General features: G+C 57.3%; 2 protein-coding genes across 3 annotated transcripts in view; both read right to left on the bottom strand.

Annotated features, from left to right (window-relative positions):
* Positions 1-18,644, bottom strand: part of CAPN5 (calpain 5) — a 36,633-nt gene extending 17,989 nt beyond the window's left edge. The window contains exons 1-2 of one of the 2 annotated variants that reach the window (XM_068988989.1): positions 18,480-18,644; positions 10,802-10,933 (exon numbers count right to left, since the gene is read on the bottom strand). In XM_068988989.1, the coding sequence (XP_068845090.1) occupies positions 10,802-10,933; positions 18,480-18,644 (297 nt within the window). The remainder of the gene's footprint in view (positions 1-10,801; positions 10,934-18,479) is intronic. The other variant, XM_068988990.1, reaches the window with a different exon arrangement.
* On the bottom strand, positions 4,839-5,330 carry OMP (olfactory marker protein). The gene has a single exon (XM_068987943.1). The coding sequence runs from the start codon at positions 5,328-5,330 to the stop codon at positions 4,839-4,841; it is 492 nt and encodes a 163-aa protein (XP_068844044.1).
* Positions 18,645-19,977: the final 1,333 nt, after the last annotated feature.

The following is a 19,977-nucleotide window of genomic DNA, read 5'->3' as shown; positions in this document are numbered from 1 at the left end:
CCCTGACTCTCTCTTCCCTGGAACACTCTTCCAGTTCTGTCTAACTCTGTATCTCCCAAGCAGTCCAAGACTATTTGTGAGCACCAAGACGCATCAACTGTGGAGGGCTGTGCACACATGAGAGGTCATCCCTGCTGGTGTGTGGCGTACATGATGTGCGCAACCTTGGGGTGACCTGGTCAACCTCCCTCCCAAGAGGAGAAAGGAAAACCTTGACAACAGCCCACTGGGCAGATGGGAAAAACAAGGCCTGAGCTACCTCCTTGGGCTGACAAGGCAGTGAGGCAAGAGCTCAGTGGGATTGCAAGCAACCTCACACATAGGTGGCCCTACTGGTAAATAATCCTCCTGCCAATCCAAGAGACATAAGAGACATGGGTTCGACCCCTGGGTCAGAAAGATCCCCTGGAGGAGGGCACGGCAGCCCACTCCAGGATTTTTGTCTGGAGAATCCCATGGATGGAGGAGCCTAGCGGGGCTACAGTCCATAGGATCGCAAAGAGTCAGAAACTACTGGAGCGACTCTGCATGCACACCCATTCAGCCACCCACTGCAGAATCACCCAGAAACTTCAAAGCCTCACTGATGGGTGTGCCCCAGTGCCCCTTGGTGCCCTGGCACCTGGGCTCCTACCCCTTTCCTTACTGGGGCTTTTCCTGAGGGACTCCCACCCAGACCCAAGTGGCTGGGTTCAAATCCTGCTGGACTCTGGGCCAGTGAGTGAATGCCCACGTGTGTGTACACAGAAGCATGTATGTGTATGTGAAAGTCAGTATGTGCATCAGTGTGCTTCCATGCAAGTGTGTGTGCGTGTGTGTGTGCGTCTGCTCATGTGGCAGAGAGGGGACATCCCACAGATTTCTGCCTGAGACCCCAGCCAAGGTGGGGCTGCGGGTCACAGGTCTGCAGTGGGGTTTCTTTCCTGCATTCATTACCCAACTTGGGTGAGGTGAGCCACAGGCCTCTTCGACTCTTCAAGACGGAAGAGTCCCTGGTTCTTCTGAGCATCTGAAGTTTCTCAATTCTCAGCTTCTGATTTCAAGAGTCTCAAACTCCTGAGTTTCAGATGCCATGACAAGAAGAGGCCAGGAAGATGGGTAACCCCCACCCCTAGCCCCTTGGGAGGAGAGCCCTGTGGCTCAGCACCCAGACAGCAGGGCACTGACACAACAGCAGGGGGCACTGGGGATCCCTGTTCACAAGAGTGGGCCCAGCCAGATACTCAGAGAAAGCCGGGGGCAGCCCCCTCCCGCAGGGCTCCCAGGCTAGACTGTGAGAGTGGGAGGTCCCCTCCACTGGGCCCTTCCGAGCCCGGTGACGTGAAGAGACCCCTCCACCAAGACCACTCTGCCCAACCAGAGCAGGCCTGAACCCTGCCCGAGCCGCCACCTCTCTGTGCTGCCACCAGAAGCACCGGCTGCTGTGCTGCCTCAGGCAATGCACGTCACCTCTCTGCAGTGCGCTCTTCGTCCTAAACGTTCCTCTCACTCTCCTCTCAGAATCCCTGTGAAAAGTGAGGACCCCGTGTCTACAGTGACTGAGAAAGTATTTACAACGAGCAGACCCAGACAGGAAGCCCGTGGGCCACTCAGGAAGCTCAGCACTTCACTAACTCATTTCTTCTTCACGATGACCCTACACGGAAGGTACCATTATAAGCTCCCACAGAACGGCAGATGAGAAAACAGACTCAAAAAGGCCTCCTGGGGTTGCAGAGGTGGTGGCTGGTGGCAGGGCCAGGCAGAGCTTCTCACAGCACCTCACCCTGGCTCAGGGGGAGGCACGAGCTCAGGAAAGGGCAGGTCTGCTGGGGCTTTCTCACGGGTCCCACGGAAAGCGCGTCCTCACTTCACAGTCCCTGCCCTCCTCCCAGTCCAGTCTCAGGAACAGACCCCGGCCTTTACTGCTGCCCTTGGCGAGCGGGATGGTTGGTTTCCTCTCTCGGTTCCCCCACACACACACACCTCGCAGAAGCATCTTCAGGAGTGGATGGAGGCTGCGGCTGGACGTTGGGCTCGGGGAAGAGAATCAGGGCAGCAGTGGCTGCTCTGGGCAGGGCTCTGGGGTGGAGGAAGATGGGGCTGCGAGACCTGACTGGGGGTTGTTCTGAAGTAAAACCCGAAGAGTGGCCTCTGAACCGAGGCCTGACCTTGTCTCTGGGGAGAAACCAGCCTTGCCTGGGGCCTGAGCCCTCCGGTGAGATGGGGGCATTGCCCCTGCCCATTCCAGGGGGCCAGGGTCATGGGGTCAAAGGTCCACAGATCCAGAGCTTGGTTCGCATATACACCCTCCCCGCCCCCCATGTCCGCTGTGACTTTGGGCAGGCAGCTTCCTCCCTGGGCTTCTGTTGTCACCGTCCAAACACTCAGAGTGAGGCTCGGGCTCAGTTGGGGCACTAAGGCGACACGGTGACATGGAAGGTACCATGGAGTTTGAAACCAGGTGCCCTTATCCGGTCAGCAGGGCAGGAATACAAGGGCTTCACAGAAGCAGGCTGTTCCCTTTAGCAAGTCTGAGGCTGGGGGAGAGGCAGCAAATTAGTGACCGAGGCCAGATGAAACCTGGGCACAGGCCTGACCCTACCTACCCCTGAGCCGTCTGACACTCTCCTGTCCCTTCTGCCCCCTACCCAGCCACCCTTCAAGGGAGACTCAAGGTGGAGCCTGACTTGGTGAGTTCTCCCCATCCCCTCTCGGCGCCCTCTGCCTTCCTGAGGCCTCACCTGGAGGCTGGTATGGGAACCACTGGAGAAAAAACTGTCAGAGGTGTTGGTTCCTGGCTGGGTGTCAGGGCACCTGGTTTCAAACTCCATCCTGACATGTGATCTTGGGCCGGTCACCTGCCTGCTCGGGGACTCATCCCTGAAAGCAGCGGCAGGAGGAGAGGGCAGGGGTGGAGAGGGCCCAGGGAGGGGGTGACTCCTGACAAGAGAATGCACACCACGAGACGGGGCACACAGGCTTTATTGGGGACGCATAGTGGCCACGGCAGAGGCACTCATGCCTGAACGGGGCAGACGTGGTAGCAGGTGGGAGTACAAGCAGGCTGCACCAAGAGGGTCCCCAGAGCTGCAGGGAGAGGTCAAGCAAAGACAGAAGGGCTGGGCCATCTGCCGGGGTCTGGCCTCCAGGCTGTCTCGGAGTCAGCAGAGAGCAAGCAGGAATTCTACCATGTCCCGGAATAGAGCCCTGAGCTTTGAGTTATGTTGGACCATTGCTCACATCACAGTCAAACCTCCCAATGAAGAGTCCTACTCCAGCTGCTTCCATCTGCCTGCCTCTGAAGGAGGGGCCTGCCCTCCCAGCAGCGCCGATCACTGGGGTTGGCTCTCACCCTCCATCTCTCGCTGCCTCTGTTCCTAGGGCCCTCCAACCCCTCGATAGCTCTGCTTCTCGAGCAAACTGTCACAGGCACATCCCTGACAAAAAAAGAAAGCGGGGGTGGGGGGGGGTGGCGGCTGGCCGGCCTGGAGGCACTTTCTGAGGCGCCCCTGGCTGATGCCAGAACTCTGGGCCTGTGTAGTGTGAACGGGAGTGAGGTTTGCGGGCTGGAACTGAATCTGCTGGCAACTGTGCCTCAATTTCCCTCTCTGGTGAGTGGGTTGCCCCCAGCAACCTCTGAGGCCAGTGTTTCACCGTCACACCACACTGCCAACCCCAACCCATTTCTGACCATCAGCTGTCACAACTGCTCTCCCCGGCCATGTCCATCCCCACCCTTCGACTCCACCAAAGATGCCGCTCCGGGACGACACACTCACCGTCTCCCAACAGTCACCCAGGAAGAGCCTGACATCCCAGCAGGCCCCAGAGATGCTCCTGCCTCCAGCTCTAGGGCTCTGGGTCTCCTCTATCCAGCTTCCCCGCCTCCCCAGGCAGAGGGATATCTGCTTACTATACCGCTCCCCACTTCACTGCATGAACCTCCAAGTCTCCCAGCTCAGAAGCACCTCATCCCCAGTGTCACCCTGATCAAGCTCCTGCTAAAGGCCACCAGGCAACCAGCTGGGTGATTATATGATAGGTCATCTAAAGTCAGACTTGTTCACAGGGCAGGTACAGAATACATCCAAATGAACGTAGCATGATCCCTCTTGATATACATGTATACGTATGGATAGACAGACTTCCCCTTCACTTCTCCCCTCCTGAAGTCATTCTCAGAAGAACGAGAGTTGGTCTGCACAGCCCCCAGCATGCCAGTCACTCCCCATGCCCAAATCAGCTCCCACAGCACCCTGGCCGAATGTGTTAAGGGTAAGGTGTCGTGGGACCACACAAGGTACTCAGAGAAGCACCTTCCTGGGCTCTCGGGCTGGGTGTTCACCTCCGGACACGGACTCCAGGGAAAGGCTTTGTGGCCAGGAGGGCAGCAAATGCCTGTTTGCCAGACTCTCCAAGGAGGCTGCTCAGTTGTCTCTGCCTCCCTGTCTCTGGAGGAAGCCGGATGGCTGGTTCTTTAGATGAGTCTCTCTCTGCCTGTTGCTGTCTGTATCTTGGTCTCTCTCAGTCTCTCCCAGCGATGGAGCAGAGAGAAGGCAATGTCCCATGGCCTCTCGTCTTCCCACACTGGCCCCGACCAGGCCACCACGGTCCAGGGCAGAAGCAGCGGCAGCCGGCTCAGCTTCTAGACTACGAAGAGTTTGCATCTTCCTCCCGGGAGCAGGGAGCGTCCGCACCAGGGAAAGGAGAGGAGGAAGGACGCAGGCTCAGGTCCCTCCAAGCCAAGTACAGGCCAGCAGCTAGAAGATAATGTCCCCAAACACACCTGGGGTGGGGGAGGGGGGCAGGGGGCAGGCAAGTGGGCAAGGGGAGGGGGCGGCAACCAGCAGCTGCCATCAGAGCTGGTTAAAGACCACGGAAGCCTTGAGGTTGGCGGGCTCGAGGCCCTCGCTGAAGGAGATGAGGAAGTACATGACCTTGCGGATCTTGGCCAGGTCGGCCAGGCGCTCCCCGAACTCCAGGGCGTCGGCCTCATTCCAGTCCATGGCTTCCGAGTCCTCCTTGCGCCAGAAGATGGCCGCGGGGTCGAGCAGCTGCCGCGTCATGAGGTTGGTGAGGTCGGGCGTCCAGTTCTGGGAGGTGCCCGTGATGGTGACCTTGCCCGGCTGGTCCAGCACGACATCCCAGCGCTCAAACTGCAGCCTGTGCTGCTGGATGAAGTCAATGCGGTACACGGACTCGGCCGGCCGCAGCAGCTTCTCGCCATCCTGGCGCTTCTGCCCGCGCTGCTTCAGGCTCTCCACGCGCAGCCGCATCTGCTTGGTCAGGTCCCGGTCCAGGACTAAGGGCATGCTGAGCTGCGAAGGCTTCGGCTCGTCCTCCGCCATGGCCCACTTGCTGCTGCTGCTGCTGCTGCCGCCTCCACCGTCTGGGAGCCGAGTGGACTTGGGGCTCACCACGGAGGCAAGAGGCCTCCGAAGAGGGGCCCCGCCTCCCTACTGACCCTCCCCTTGCCCCGCCCCCTTTAGCACTGGCTCGTCCCCGCCCCACCCAGTCTTCAAAACGGGGTGCCTAGGAGGGCGGGATGCCCAATGCCATCTCCTCTGCTCGTCGCAGAAGTGGTAACGGAGGCACTGCAGGCAGGCAGGACAGGGGCAGGCTCCTTGGGGACCAACTGCTGATGTCAATTGCTGTGGCAACCGCCCTGGCTACCACGGATGGGCCAGGAGCTGACTTGTTGTGAAGAGGGAGTATTGCTTACAGGCAGTAAGAGGACCAGAGGTCGGGGGCAAGTGCTCACGGTGGGGAGAGGCTGAAGAACCCCTGGCAGGAGTTAGGGGGTAGGGAACAAGTACCAGAGGGGCCCACCAATTTGAGATTTGACAACCCATTCCAGTATCCTTGCCTTTAGAATTCCACGGACGGAGGAGCCTGATGGGCTACAGCCCGTGGGATCACAAAGAGTAGACATGATTGAGTGACTAACACTTTCACACTTTTCACTTCACTAAGCCACATCTCGGAGCCCTCCTCAACACGGCCTCACCTTTACCCCTCCATACCCATTGCCAAGGCCTGTCGGTTACCCTGAAAGCTCTCCTCCCCAGCCCAGGCACCGTCTCTCACCTAAATCCATGTTCTCAAAGTCTAGGGAACATCACAGTCACCCGCAGGACTTAAAACACAGTTTGCTGGGCCCCACCCCAGAGTTTCAGATTTAACCTATCTCTCATGAGGTCTGAGAATCTGCATTTCATCCCAGGTGATGCTGATGCTGCTAGTCCAGGAACTGTGTTCTGAGAATCACTGACCCAGTCTACAGCCATACCACCCTGAATGCACCTGATCTCATCTGATCTCAGAAGCTAAGCAGAGTCGGGCCTGGTTAGTACTTGGATGGGAGAATCACTAACCCAGATGATTCCTGCCTGCTGGCCCTGCCTCAGCCCTGTACCGCATGGCAGCCGCATGCCCAGGAATCTCCTCTCACTAAAATCCCACCACTTATTACACCTGTATCGAGCCTCAAGATTCCCCCAGGAGACTTCAGGCCGTGGAAGAATCTGAGAAATGTTTATATACTCAGTACTTGAAGGAGAACCAGGAGCTCCACTATTATATGTGGGCAAAGGAAAGAAATGGAGTATATGAGTGTAGCTGGGGGTGGGGTGATGGAAAAGGGAAGCTGCCATGACATGCCACACACACAGAGAGGACAGAAGCACAGGCCAAAGTACAATAACCGAAAACAATCGAGGGTCTAGTGGACCATGTGTGTGTTCAGTTGCTATAGTTGTGTCTGACTCACTGCGACCCCAGAGACTAGCCCACCAGGCTCCTCTGTCCATGGGATTCTCCAAGCAAGAATACTGGGCTGGGTTGCCATGCCCTCTTCCAGGGGACCTTCCCGACCCCGGGGTCGAGCCTGGGTCTCCTGAATCACAGGCAGATTCTTCACCACTGAGCCACCAGGGAGGCCCCTAGTGGACCACAAGCATTTTGTTGTTTAGCCACTCAGTCATGTCCAGCTCTTTTTGACACCATGGACTGGCAGCATGCCAGGCCTGCTTGTCCCTCACCATCTCCTGGAGCTTGCTCAAACTCACGTCCATTGAGTCAGTGATGCCATCCAACCATCTCATCCTCTGTCATCCCCTTCTCCCGCCTTCAGTCTTTCCCAGCATCAGGGTCTTTTCTAAAGAATCAGTTCTTCACATCAGGTGGCCAAAGTATTGGACCTTCAGCCTCAGCATCAGGCCCTCCAATGAATATTCAGGATTGATTTCCTTTAGGATTGACTGGGTTGATCTCTTTAAGTCCAAGGGACTCTCAACAGTGTTCTCCAACACCACAGTTCAAAAGCATCAATTCTTTGGCGCTTAGCCTTTTTTATGGTCCAACTCTCACATGACTACTGGAGAAACCATAGCTTTGACTAGATGGATCTTTGTTGGCAAAGTCATGTCTCTGCTTTTTAATATGCTGTCTAGGTTGGTCATAGCTTTTTTTCCAAGGAGCAAGTGTCTGAATTTCATGGCTGCAGTCGCTTCAGTCATGTCCGACTCTGTGCGACCTCATAGACGGCAGCCCACCAGGCTCCCCCGTCCCTGGGATTCTCCAGGCAAGAACACTGGAGTGGGTTGCCATTTCCTTCTCCAATGCATGAAAGTGAAAAGTGAAAGGGAAGTCGCTCAGTCATGTCTGACTCTTAGCAACCCCATGGACTGAAGCCCACCAGGCTCCTCCATCCATGGGATTTTCCAGGCAAGAATACTGGAGTGGGGTGCCATTGCACAGCACAAAAGACTGCTCGGCCCTGCCCCCAGGTGCCTCCCCCAGGCCCTGGCCCAGGATGCCCAGCTCCCACCACTCACTCTCAGACACCCAGGCACCCACTGAGTTTCTCCTCCTGCTCTACTCCAGCCAGGGGGGCAACTGACCCCTCCCGGGCACCCTGTGGCTCAGTGCAGGGATCAAACCTGCCCCCGCACCCAAGCCAGGCTCCTGGGCAGGTGAACTCACCTGGCGTGGGCCAGGCCAGGCTAATGGCAAATGCCCCACCCCACTCTCACATCCTGACTTCTGGTCCACAAAACCTGGTCACCTGAAGTCCACTGCCCTGCCCTCAGGGAACACAGTCATGTTGTGGAGGCAATAATGCCCCCACTGAGGATCCCATGGGGTGGGGGGTGCTGCTGTCAAGAAGTGTCCAGCAGAACAGGGAAACAGGTGGGAGCCCAGAGGAGGGGCACCGGACGGGGTGGGCATTTAATGCACACAGGCTGCCGCTAAATGCCATGGGCTTACCCCCACTCCCAGCCCATGAGTTCCTCTAACCCCGCCCCCACCCTGGGGATGGGAAAGATCAGCTTTACACAGAGGTCATGCACAGGAATGTGACCTGCCCCAGGTCACACAACTCGAAAGAAAGCCAACCAGAATCACACCCAGGTTTGGCCAGTTCAAATCCTGTGCCTGCTGGCCCCAGGCTCTGTCCAATACTCGAGGTAAAGGGGTGGCTCCCTGGAGAAGGGGGCATGTGTGTCAAGGGCGTGATGTGCCCGTGTCTGAGGCTCAGCACCCCCAGAGTGTGAGGCAGGAGGGGGAGCAAGGGTGCACCCTGCCCCATTCCATGAAGAAAACAGGGCGGGTCAGGGGAGGCTCTGCAGGGCAACAGGCCCAGCAAGTGCGGGGTGACAACAGACAGGGCCCAGTCAGCAGGGACAGGACGGGAGGCAAACAGTAATGAGCTCCCCGGGGCCTCGTGCCTCCTGCCAGGGCCCAGGGGTTCTCACCACAGCAGCACCAGAAGGCAGAGCGCAATTAGTCCGGTGCAGCCCGCCCTGCCCCAACCTCCCGGGGACCCAAGCTCCTGGAGGTTCCACCCCCGAAGCCTGCAGACCAGTCAGGTGGGTGCCCTGAAACACCCCGCAGGAAGAACCTGCTGCCCAGAGCTAAACACAGGCCTGCCCGCGGTCACACAGCATCAGTGACAGGCCTCTTGTCTGCGGGTCCAGGGCCCCCTTTTCTGCTTACTAGGTGGGGAGCTTCACCAGCGGCCAGGCCCAGGGCAGGCCCATAGCGAGCTGGGGCTTCTCTCTACAAATAACCAGACAGCCCATTCCCCAGGAAGGACACAGAGGGCCAGGCTCTGGCCCCACTGAAAGCCCCCAGGAAGCCTGAGACAGCAAGGCCCGCTGTGGGGCTGCTTGCCAGTCATGAGGTCCAACAGTTTGGGGAAGGGCTGGGTTCTCAAAACTTTCTTGAGCTCTCTCCGTGCCAGGCTCCTGCTGGGCTCAGAGAGAAGATATAAGTTAGACCAGCTCTGCCCCTGGGGAGCTCACCTCAAGAGGGGAGATCAAAGATAAACAGGCAATTACAGGGCAGAGGAGAGGCGTGGGGCCAGCCCCACAGGTTCCCAAGCGCTACTACCAGCCCCAGACTGAGCCCTCCCTGACTTGGAGGCTGCACACCTTGCTCTGGGTTCAGAGCAGGGGCCTGGAGCCTGGACGGGGAGGGCAACTCTCACCCCAGAGAACAGCACAGGGCCCCCACCCTCTCTGGGCCATGAGGCTCTCGGAGGCCCTCCCAGCTCGGATGCCCCTTGACTGCCCACGTCAACGGGTTCAGCAGTGGCCTCTGCTGAGGTCCCTAGGGCAAAAAGCTCCCCGTATCCCACAGGACCACTGGGGCCAGGTCCCAGGCATGCCTGCTTAGGGTGGCTGTGAGAGGTCACACCCCTGTTCAGAAGACGTGACAAGAGGTCACCTACGACAGTCCCAGCCTGAGGCGAGGGCACGGCGCCCTCTAGAGGCTGAGAGACGATTTGCGACAAGAACAAACTCACCTGCTCCTTGCACCCTGCTTGCACCCAGGATGGGAATCTGAATTATCACAGCACTGGCTCCCGCAGGCGCAACTCCCCCAGCACCGCACTGTGCAAGGCCCTTTAAGGGCAATGCCTCCTTCTACCCTCACAGCTGCCCGAGAGGGAACTACTCTGATACCCTAGCTTTTTGGATGAGTAACCTGAGGCTAATTATAAAGCTAAGAAATGGCGAGGCTGGGACTCCCACCTGAGCCCAGAAGCCTCAGGTGCCCAGTGCTCTTAAGCCCTGCTCTACAGAAAAAGCAGGAAGGATAGGAATGAGAAAGGGGCAATGACTTGTATTTGCTGGGGTGGGAACCCAGGAGGCAGTCCCTGTCAATGATTGTTTAGCAGTCACAACTCCAGCTTCCCAGCCTCCCCACCTCCCCAGGAGGGAACGCTGTTGGATTTAAGAGCTGCACCACCAAATGCATCCACAAGAGGGTGAAGTGTCGGGCCCTGGAGCCCATTCTTTGCACCAGAAAACCCGATCATCCTGGTCCAGAACACTGGCTGCTTGGATCCATGAATCACAACACGGGATGGTCTTCTGATCACTCCCGCTGAACAAGTGAGAAGAGTGAGGCCCCAAGAAGGACAAGGACTGGCCAAGGTACACAGCAGATCCTGACAGGGTCTCCTGAGCCCCAGGTAGTGGTGGCTCCACACGGCACAATTCAGGCAGCTCCCACATTTCACAGGTGCCTATTGTACCAAGTGGCTCCAGGGACACCGTGGGCCCCCCAAGAGTCACAAGGGAATGTGTCAGAATTGGGAGCTGTAGATTCCCAGCACCCACCCCTGAGTGGCAAGGGAGGGGAAGGCAATTCTGAGGTTCAGCCAATACTGGGGAGCCCCAGCATCACCCCACCCCCGCCCAAGCTGTCATCAAGTCTCACCTACTCATTCAGGCCCCACCTCCCCCATCTGGTGGTGAGGGCGCCAGGCTGATTAAGTCTCCCCAGCACCCCCACCCTACCCAGGCCTCACCTTTTGCCACAGTGACTCACGGGAAGCGAGGGATGAGCAGGCCGCCACAAACCAGCAGTTGCCCACCTGGCCCTGGTGCAGGTCGTGGGAGCTGATGCCGTCCACAAAGAGGCGGGGGTCCTCACAGATGTCCTGCGGAGAAGCCGAGAGGGGACCTCACTGTCTGAGTGGGAGATCCGCTGCCTGCCCTGGGCAACTGGGGCCCTGTGTCAAGTCTCTCCAAACCCAGCTTCCCCTAGGGCCGCTCTGAAAGCCCTTCTCCCGTCCCCTGGCTCTGTTCCTCTGCCAGAGTCTGGATGATGAGCAAATGCTGTGGAAGGACTTCGGGGGGCTGGACCGGGGCCACCACCTTCCTCCTGCCCGCTGTGGTCTTCCCTGACCAGCAAGGACTCAGTGTCCATCATCTGCCAGCACCAGCAGCCCTGTGGGCCCATCCCTGCCAGCTTTCAGGGGCCCATGATCACCAGGTGGGGCAAGGTACAGGGCAGAAACATACCAAAATGACACATGATGAGTGCAAAGGGCGGGGAGAAGCGGGGAGACAGACGACCGTGCCAGAGCCCATCTGGGCGCATCCTCAGACTGTCTCATCTGACCTTCACCCCATCCAAGCAGTGCAGCCCTGGTTTTTTTTTCATTTTATTTCTTTTTTATGTTTTCTTTTTTTTTATTGTGATAAAAGTGACATAATATAAAACACAGCATTTTAACAATATTTAACTGTATGGTTCAGAGGCATTAAGTACATTCACACTGCTGGGCAACTTTCACTATCATCCATCTCCCAGATTTTTCACCTTCCTAAACTGAAATTCTAGCCTCATTAAACACTTAACTCCCCCACCTCCCCTCCCCATCACCCCACCTGGCCCCTGGGGCATCTACCAATGTACTTTCTGACTCTATGAATTTGACTCTTCTAGATATCTCCTATAAATGTGGCCTTCCTATTCCATTTTATGGATAAGGAATGGAGATTCAGAGAGAGGCAGTGACTTTCAAGGGCACACAGCAAGCCAATGCCAAGCAGAACTAAGCAGATACCCCCAGAGGGCCTCCCCAGACCCCTCCTCCTCACCCATCAGCTTCTTCACTCTACAGCTCACTCTCCAAGGGGGGGAGGGGAGGGGCGACAATGGGGGTGGGGAGGTAAACACTGGGGAAAGCCTTCCTTCCTGCTGGCACCGTGATCTATCCTCACCACGCATGGTCCTGAGAAGTGGGCACTGTGCTCATTTTACAGACGAGGAAACTGAGGCCCAGAGAGGTTGAACAACATGTTACAGCCACACAGCACAAGCCTGCTTCCACTTCAGCGGCTGCGTCCACAAAGCTACTGAGGTCCTACCGCAAGCAGCCAGCAGAGGGTAGCAGAGTCAGGAAGACAGACTTCAAATTCCTGCTGTGCAACTTTGAGCCAGTGGCTCAACCTCTCTGAGCCTCCCGTTTCCTGCCCAGTGCAAAGGAGGCAGACTATTATGCTTGCAGGGCTTTGTAAGGACTCCACAGGTCACAGAGGCAGGGGGACAGTGAAAGTGAAAGTGTTCGTCACTCATCCAACTCTTTGTGACCCCATGGACTGTAGCCCACCATGCGCCTCTGTCCATGAAAATTCTCCAGGCAAGAATACTGGAGTGGGCTGAGGCAGGGGAACACGGGGCAAAGAGCTATCAGCTCTTCTAAGGTGTTCAGGACTCCTGCTGCCACCTCTGCCTGGGAAAATCAAGAGTTTGGCAGGGCCAGACTGGGGACACAAGCACTCCAGATGGGATTTCAGGGTGACCCAGGGCCAAGCTGCAAGGCAGCTCCCCCAGAGTACAGACCGTGGACTGCGGGGTGCAACAGATCTGAGTAACACTGCCCCAGGTCATGGAAACCCATTGAGGCTGGAAACACAGTGAGCTCTCCAGAAGCTCTCCTTATCTTATCTCCCAGGCCCAACCAGAGGAAGCCATGACTCAGCATCTGCCTCCCAAGGTCAGCAGGACAAGTGTGGAGGGAGGCTTCATACCTGGAGGACCCAGTCATACCCCCACCATGGGAAGAGACAGCTGCTGCCTGGCATCCCAGGAAGTGATCTCCAAGGCACCCCTCCCCCTGCTGGGCCCTGCCCAGAGACTGGACCACCCGTTCCACAGACGAGGATGCCAAGGTCAGGCAGCGGGTGGTGACGTGCAGGGTCACGGGGCAAGTGGACCGATGAGACAGAGCCCAGCCCTTGGGACAGAGCTCTCCTCCTCACTAAGCCGCGCTGCCAAGGCAGCCTGTGGGCAGGCCCAGCCATCCCTGCCTGGCCCTCCCGCCCCAGAACAGAGCTCTGGCCCCTGGGAGAGTCTGAGCTTGGGGGGTGAGGAGTCCTGGCTCCAGTCTCAGCCCTGCCCTGTGAGGGAGCACAGCTGGGGGCAAACCCTCCAGTCCGGGAGGGAGCAGAGAGGAGGAGGTGGTCTAGGGTGTGTTCCTGTTACCAGGAGAGGCATGGGTCTGCCAGCTTAAGACAGAGAAACGACTAGAGGTTGGAGGCACCCGGGGCCACCATGGGACACCCTGAACGGAACAATCAGAAACAGCCTGCAATGACTGGGCACCAGTTGTGTGCCTAGCTGTGCAGAACAATCCTGTCAGATAGGTATCTCCAGTTTACAGATGAGGAAACCAAGGCACAGAGAGATTAAGTCATCTTGAAAGGCCATGGAGAAAGAGGTGAACTGGGATTCCAGCCCAGACAGTTAGCTCCAGAGCCTCCATCTGGACCAGGGCTTGTGAGTGACAAAGCCACTGTCCCTTCCCCATCCCCCTGCACCTGTCCTCAGCCCAGTGTGGGGGCCTCAGCCCGTGTCACTATGGGGCCTGACTTCTCAAGACCCACGTCTGTCCTCTGACCTGTCCTGGGCCATCAGGTAGGGACAGAGCACAGAGCCAGTCAGAAAACCCCCAGCCCACAGGCAGGGCCCTGGAGGAGAAGTCTGAGGGTAACCCTCCACATGAGCCCAGCAGTGACAGCAGGAACACGGGGAGAGATCAGAGAAGACTGCCTGGAGGTGGTGACGCCGGCAGAGCAAGCATGGAGGGGACTGAGGGCAGGGAGGCTCCAGAGGGGAACATCAGCCCCCTGTGCTCCCTCCCATCGCTGCCCACACTGAGGTTCACCTTGGCAGTCTCCCCACCAGCCTGCGAGCTCCAGGGCCGGGTCCAGGCCTGGCTCTGCCCACCGCCAGTGTCAGGGGAGGGCTTGGCAGGTTCTGGGCCAGGCCACCCCTAGGGCTGGGATGACCGCTCCTCTGTGGTCAATGGACCCCTCTCTGAGGCCCGGCCCCCTGCTCCTGTGGCCACCTCTCACCCCTCGGTCCCTCCCAGCCTATTAGACCACCTCCACAGGCCACAGGTCACAGCCCATAACCACCTCCTCCCTGAACCTGAACTTCAGGTTTCCAGGCCTGGTGTAGAAAGAGCGGGGCAGCTAGTCAGCAGGTGCGGGGCACCTTCGGCCCCTCTGCCCTCACCCCTTCTCATCGTCCATCCACCTTCACCCCGGTCACCTCCCTCTCGGAATCTAAGATCATAACCGGAATCAATTAGACAACCGGGGAAACTGAGGCCCAGGAAGAAAGTGGGACCTCTGCCTGGGATGGAAAGCAGGGCAGAGGTTACAGCTGGTGCCCTGTTGCCTCTGCCACAGACCTGCCTCCCCAGCAATCCCCTCCTCAAAGGCCACCCCACAAGCGCCCCAGAGGGGTCGTTCCCAGGCAGGGCAGAGGCCCCGGTGGCTGGACTCAGCACAAACTGCTCATCTCACGCCATAAAGGAGCCTACTGCTCAGCACAGCCGGGGAGCAGGGGCTCCTCCAGGTGCTGGTGTGAGTCTGAGCCCCAGACACAGGGCTGGAGACCACCAGGCCACCACGCGAGAATCTGGGAGGTTCCAAAACTGACGTCTGTTTGTGGGACCCGGAGTTGTCCCTTTCTTGATTCCAAAGGACCTGAGATTGGGGTCCTTATCTCTTACCCCCAGAGACTGGGGAAGGTAGAGTATGGGGGGACATACCCCACAGGGTGGAGAAGCGGCCGTACTAAGGCCTTGGGCCTGAGAAAAGAGGGAGCCCCCCTCCATCTACCCATCCCCTTGGGATTCCCCGAGTCACAGGCCTTCTGCTCCAGTCTCTTATCTCCTCTTATCTCCCTGGTTAGGTCCCTGAAGGAGGCGCCCAGCAAATGTTTATTGAATGGTAAAGAACCAAGGAACACTGGAGCAGGGAGGAGGTGTGGGCCGAGGCAGGTGCCTTGGGTGGGACTGAATCGGACCAGAGAGCCCACAAGAGGTGGGGCTTCCGAGCAGGACCAACTCTGGGTCCCCAGCCCCAGGCTCGCTGGAGCAGGTGGTCGAGGGCAGGAAGTTTGTCATCTGCCTCTGGTGTGTCTAATAGCACAAGTACCTCAAGACTCTCAACCTCCAGACACCAGGGGAAGGAAGAACTCCTCCCCATTCACAGAGCAGGAAGCTGAGGCCCCGGGAGGAAAGTGACTCGTTCAAGGTCACACCTCCTGGAGTGTAGGGCTGAGGCCATCTGGCTCCACGGCCAGCTTCCTCATTCCATTTCGGGGGAAAGAGGAGGGAGGCTGGCAGGCAGGGCGGCTGACTGAGGAGATCCCCCAAGAGCAGAAAGGCCACAATACCACACTAAGGATACCAGACTCACACCAAGAGAAGGAGCTGGGGGTGTGACGGGAGTGAAAACAGCTTTCCCCGGGCCTTCCAGAAAGTTGGGTTTTTGCTCTATTTGTAAACAGTCAGGTCACAGGACCCAGGAAGTGGAACTGCACAGAAACGTGGCGGCTTTGGGCCAAAGTTCCATCTCACTGGCCCAGGGCCAAACAGCTGCGAGTTAGTCACCCCACCAGGCTGGCCCGGCCACACCCACCCGGGACAAGGGCACGGCTTCCAGCTGCACCAACCCCATGTCCTGCGTCCTGTGCGTGGAGCAGGGCTGCGTACACACGCCCATCCCTCACACCCGGGTCCACACCGTCTCACCCCCTCATTGCATACCACTCAGCAGTGCCTTCCAAACCAGAACTGACCCCCCCTCAACTGCCCCTGGCCCCCACTCTGTCACCTCCTTCTCAATACCAACTGCCACACGCTGCCTGTCACCCGCCTCCACATCCAGCCCTCGACAGGCAGGGCAGCCCTGTTCCTCCCCTTTGCATGTCTGTGGAGGACTGGGCACCAAGCCCGATGAGGAGGGCAGTGCAGGAGATCGTGCAAGGCAGGACTCCCGAACTGGCAGGCAGAGAGCCCAGAGAAGGCAGGTGACTCCACCAGGCTCACACAGCAAGAGGCGGCAGAGCCCAGGCAGCCTGGCGTTTCCCCTTCTCACTGTATCAAGCCCAACCATCTCGGCCGTGCCTCAGCAGCTTCCTTCCAGAGCCACGGGATCTAAAATGCCTGGGCGATGGCCAGAGGGCAGGAGAGGACCAGCAGGCGGGCCGCGGGGGAGTGGGGTCAGAGGAGGGCAGGGGCTCCAGTGTCTCCCCTCCACCGAGAGCCTCACAAAGGCCTTGTGAGGCCGGCCTCCTTCCCGCCCACCAAACAAAGAGGAGGGAGGAGGCATGGGGCTTGGGGTGCGCCAAGGACAGGAGTCCCACGCCAACCAGGAGGTGGCTGGGAGCTCAGAGAACTTCAAGGCAGTGCAGCTCATGGTGTGGAAGTCCCTGGGACACTAAGGAGGCTCTCTCTGGAACTGGGCAGGTGGGCCAGGGGAAGCAGGACTGCTGGTCCCTGGCTGGCTCTGCTCCCGGCTCCCTGAGTGATCGAAGCAGGTGCCCACCTTTCTTGGACTCAGCTTCCCGACCTCGTAAGTATCCTAGTCCAAGAAAACAGGATTTTCTGCCTTGGAAGGGACTTGAGAGCCTAGCCTATGAGACGAACATTAAAAACTAAACTTCACTTTCCCCAAACGTCCAGGGGGTTGGAGGGAACTTCGTAAAGTGCAAATCTGCCGTGAAAACGCTGTTGAGAATCTGGCCTGTGAGTCCCGCTGCCTCAGAGCACAGCTGGCCTGGCTCAGCTCCATCAAGCCCAGGACCCCAGACCTCCTCTCCCCTTACTCCCAAATAAGCCTGAGGACGTTCAAGCTCAGGTCTTTCTCACACCATACCCTCTCACCCTTCAGCTCTGCGATGCCTCCTGTGAGTACCTCTGAGTACCGGACAGGGGGGTCTCCCTGGCTCCAGGCACCCAGGTCCATCACTGTCTCCGGCACTGAGTCCCTCTGGTGTGAATAACTCTGTGTCACCAGCACGGCTGCGGGCACTGGAGGGAGGATGCTTGTGGTGCAGCACAGAGAGGGGACCTGGGGCAGTGGCCTTCAGCAACCTCTCGGTCGTCACCCAGGCCCCTGGGGCACCCACTCTCACACTCAGGAATCATGGTTAAAGAGGATGAGATCACGCCATGAGGCCAGATACTTCTGTTCAACGCATTCCAGCCTCAGCGACCCAGGCCAAGACAGAGGGAGCCGCCAGCCAGATGCTCCATAATTCACCGATTCCAACAGTAATGATGACAGCTGTCTTATGGGTGCCAGGCCCCATGCCAGACTTTCATGCATCATCTCTTTAAACGCTCACAAGTCTATGCAGTACTTTTATTTTTTACTACTACTATTATTACTAATTAACCATCATAATAAAATCCTTTCCATGTACAGCAAGTAACTATTTCAAAATCACTACGAAAATCACTGACAATAATCAGCAAAGTAAATTTCTTCTACTTAAATGTCACTCTAATTGTACTAGAAAAACATCACATTCACATCACCTCATTTTTATCCCAAAAACAACCCTGGGTGGCAGAACAGAGGGCCCCACCTCCCTCATAATGAAGCTGAGTTCCAGGGAGGAGGTGAGGTCCTGGCTGGGCAGTGGTGGCTACAGAAATGAGGGCCATTCTCCTGGCTCCCTTAAATTAAAAGACACTTGCTCCTTGGAAGGAAAGATGTGACAAACCTAGATAGCGTACTAAAAAGCAGAGCCATCACTTTACTGACAAAAGTCCTTATAGTCAAAGCTATGCTTTTTCCAGTAGTCATGCCCGGATGTGAGAGTCAGACCATAAAGACGGCTGAGCACCAAAGAATCAATGCTTTCAAACTGTAGTGCTAGAGAAGGCTCTTGAGAGTCCTCTGGACAGCAAGGAGATCAAATCAATCAATACTAAAGGAAATCAACCCTGAATATTCATTAGAAGGACTAATGCTGAAGCTGAAGCTCTAATACTTTGGCCACCTGATGCAAAGAGTCAACTCATTGGAAAAGATCCTGATGCTGGGAAAACTTGAAGGCAGGAGGAGAGGAGGGCGACAGAGGATAAGATGGTTGGATGGCATCACTGACTCAATGGACATGAATTTGAGCAAACTAGGAGACAGTGAAGGACAGGGCAGCCTGGCATGCTGCAGTCCATGGGGTTGCAAAGAGTTGGACGTGACTGAGCAACGGAACAACTCCTGGCTCCCTATCCAGATGCAATCTGACAGCAGGGAGGCCCTGCGTCAGCCCGTCTACTTTCTCTGTCACCTGGGGCCTCGGAGTGACCCCTCCCAGTCATCCACTGTCCCTTGCAGACTAGGTGGGTCTAGGACTGCCTGTCTCAGCTCCAGTTCAGACCAGACACTGACCTTGGGCCGCTTCCACCTAACGGTGGGCCCTGGGCTGCCCTTATAGTAGAGCGAGTCGTCGGTGGCGGGGAAGTTGGGGTCCTCAAAGAGCACCTTCCTACGCAGACAGGCCCGTTTCAGGGCCGAGTAGTTCTGGTCCTCATAGGGCTTCACACAGGAGAACATGGTGAATGCTGCCCCAGGAGGCGAGGCTGAGACGAGGCAGCAGAGGGCAGCTTCCGAGCACCTGGAAGGACAGAAGATCAGATCATCACTTCCTGAGAACTTGAGGCCCACAGGCCCCTGAAGGAGGTGGTCCCCGAGTACTCCCTCCCCTCCACCCTGGAAAGTGGGCATCTTCATCCCCATTGTGCGGGCCACAGTTGAGGCTCAGAGAGGCGAAGAGACCTGCCCGAGGTCACACAGCTGCTAGAAGCAAAGCAGAAGAGCAATGACTGGCCTGACTCCACAGCCTGAATTTCCTTATTTGTGATGCTCAGCGGTGAAGCCAGGCCCACAGGCCAACAGCATGTAAACACAATGCCGATCAGGCCTGCCTGGACGCACCCATCTCCTCCCTTTCTTTGTTCCACCAGCCTTTCTAGACCCCCCGGGCAGAGTCAGACTAGCGGTGATCCAGCAGCCCCCTGGCTGGTGGCACACCCTCAGGAAGTGTTGTTAGTCGCTCAGTTGTGTGTGACTCTGCGACCCCACGAACTGAATGTCGCCTGCCAGGGTCCTCTGTCCATGCAATCCTCCAGGAAAGAATACCAGAGTAGGTTACCATTTTCTTCTCCAGGAGGTCTTCCTGACCCAGGAATCGAATGCGGGTCTCCCGTATTGACAGGCAGATTCTTTACGTCTGTTGGGCGAGTGTCTACCCCTTGGTTCTGTCTCATCACTACAAAGATCTGGGGTGACGGACATTAAAGCCCTTGGCATGTCACAGCTCTCGGGTCTTGGATAGGCCGTGTCATAGCTCTCAGGTCTCGAACGGACCGTGTTATAGCTCTTAGACAAATCAGTGTTACAGCTCCACGTTACAGCTCTATTTTATTTAGATAATAACAGGAAAATCCATCCTGGAGGCGTGAGGGCCTGTCGACCCAAAGACGGAAGAGCAGAGCGCCCCAGCTTGCGGGGATTGGGGGGGCGGGGCAGAGTCCCAGCCCTTTGGCTCCGCTTTTTATTTGTCTTTTCCCCGCCCCCGGGCCTGCCCTATGTAAATTGGGTTAGCCAGGAGTGTTGTTTGTTCTACCTGAGGTCCAACCTTCCTTTGTTCTATTTTCGAGGGCTTTTCTCTTTTAGCCACCACTATTCTGGACTCCTTTTCCCGGTTCTAACTACTTAACACGTCTGAGCCACAGGGAAGCCCCCAGAATCACGAGATCATCTCTGTCCTGTGTGGAAAACCCTCGGCCCTGGAGACCCCGCCAGCCGTCAATCAGTCACTAGCCTCCTCCCTCCAGGGCTCTCTGCCTTCTTAATCGCACTGCTGGAATAAAGGTTTCCAGTCCCG

This window comes from Capricornis sumatraensis, chromosome 16 (assembly GCF_032405125.1).
Source record: "Capricornis sumatraensis isolate serow.1 chromosome 16, serow.2, whole genome shotgun sequence".
In the NCBI taxonomy this organism is placed as follows: Eukaryota; Metazoa; Chordata; class Mammalia; order Artiodactyla; family Bovidae; genus Capricornis; species Capricornis sumatraensis.
This window is presented reverse-complemented; position numbering and strand designations above follow the sequence as displayed.

Bases quoted from the DNA above. Each gene is read 5' to 3' on its own strand.
- OMP (XM_068987943.1), bottom strand. From the start codon at position 5,330: ATGGCGGAGGACGAGCCGAAGCCTTCGCAGCTCAGCATGCCCTTAGTC.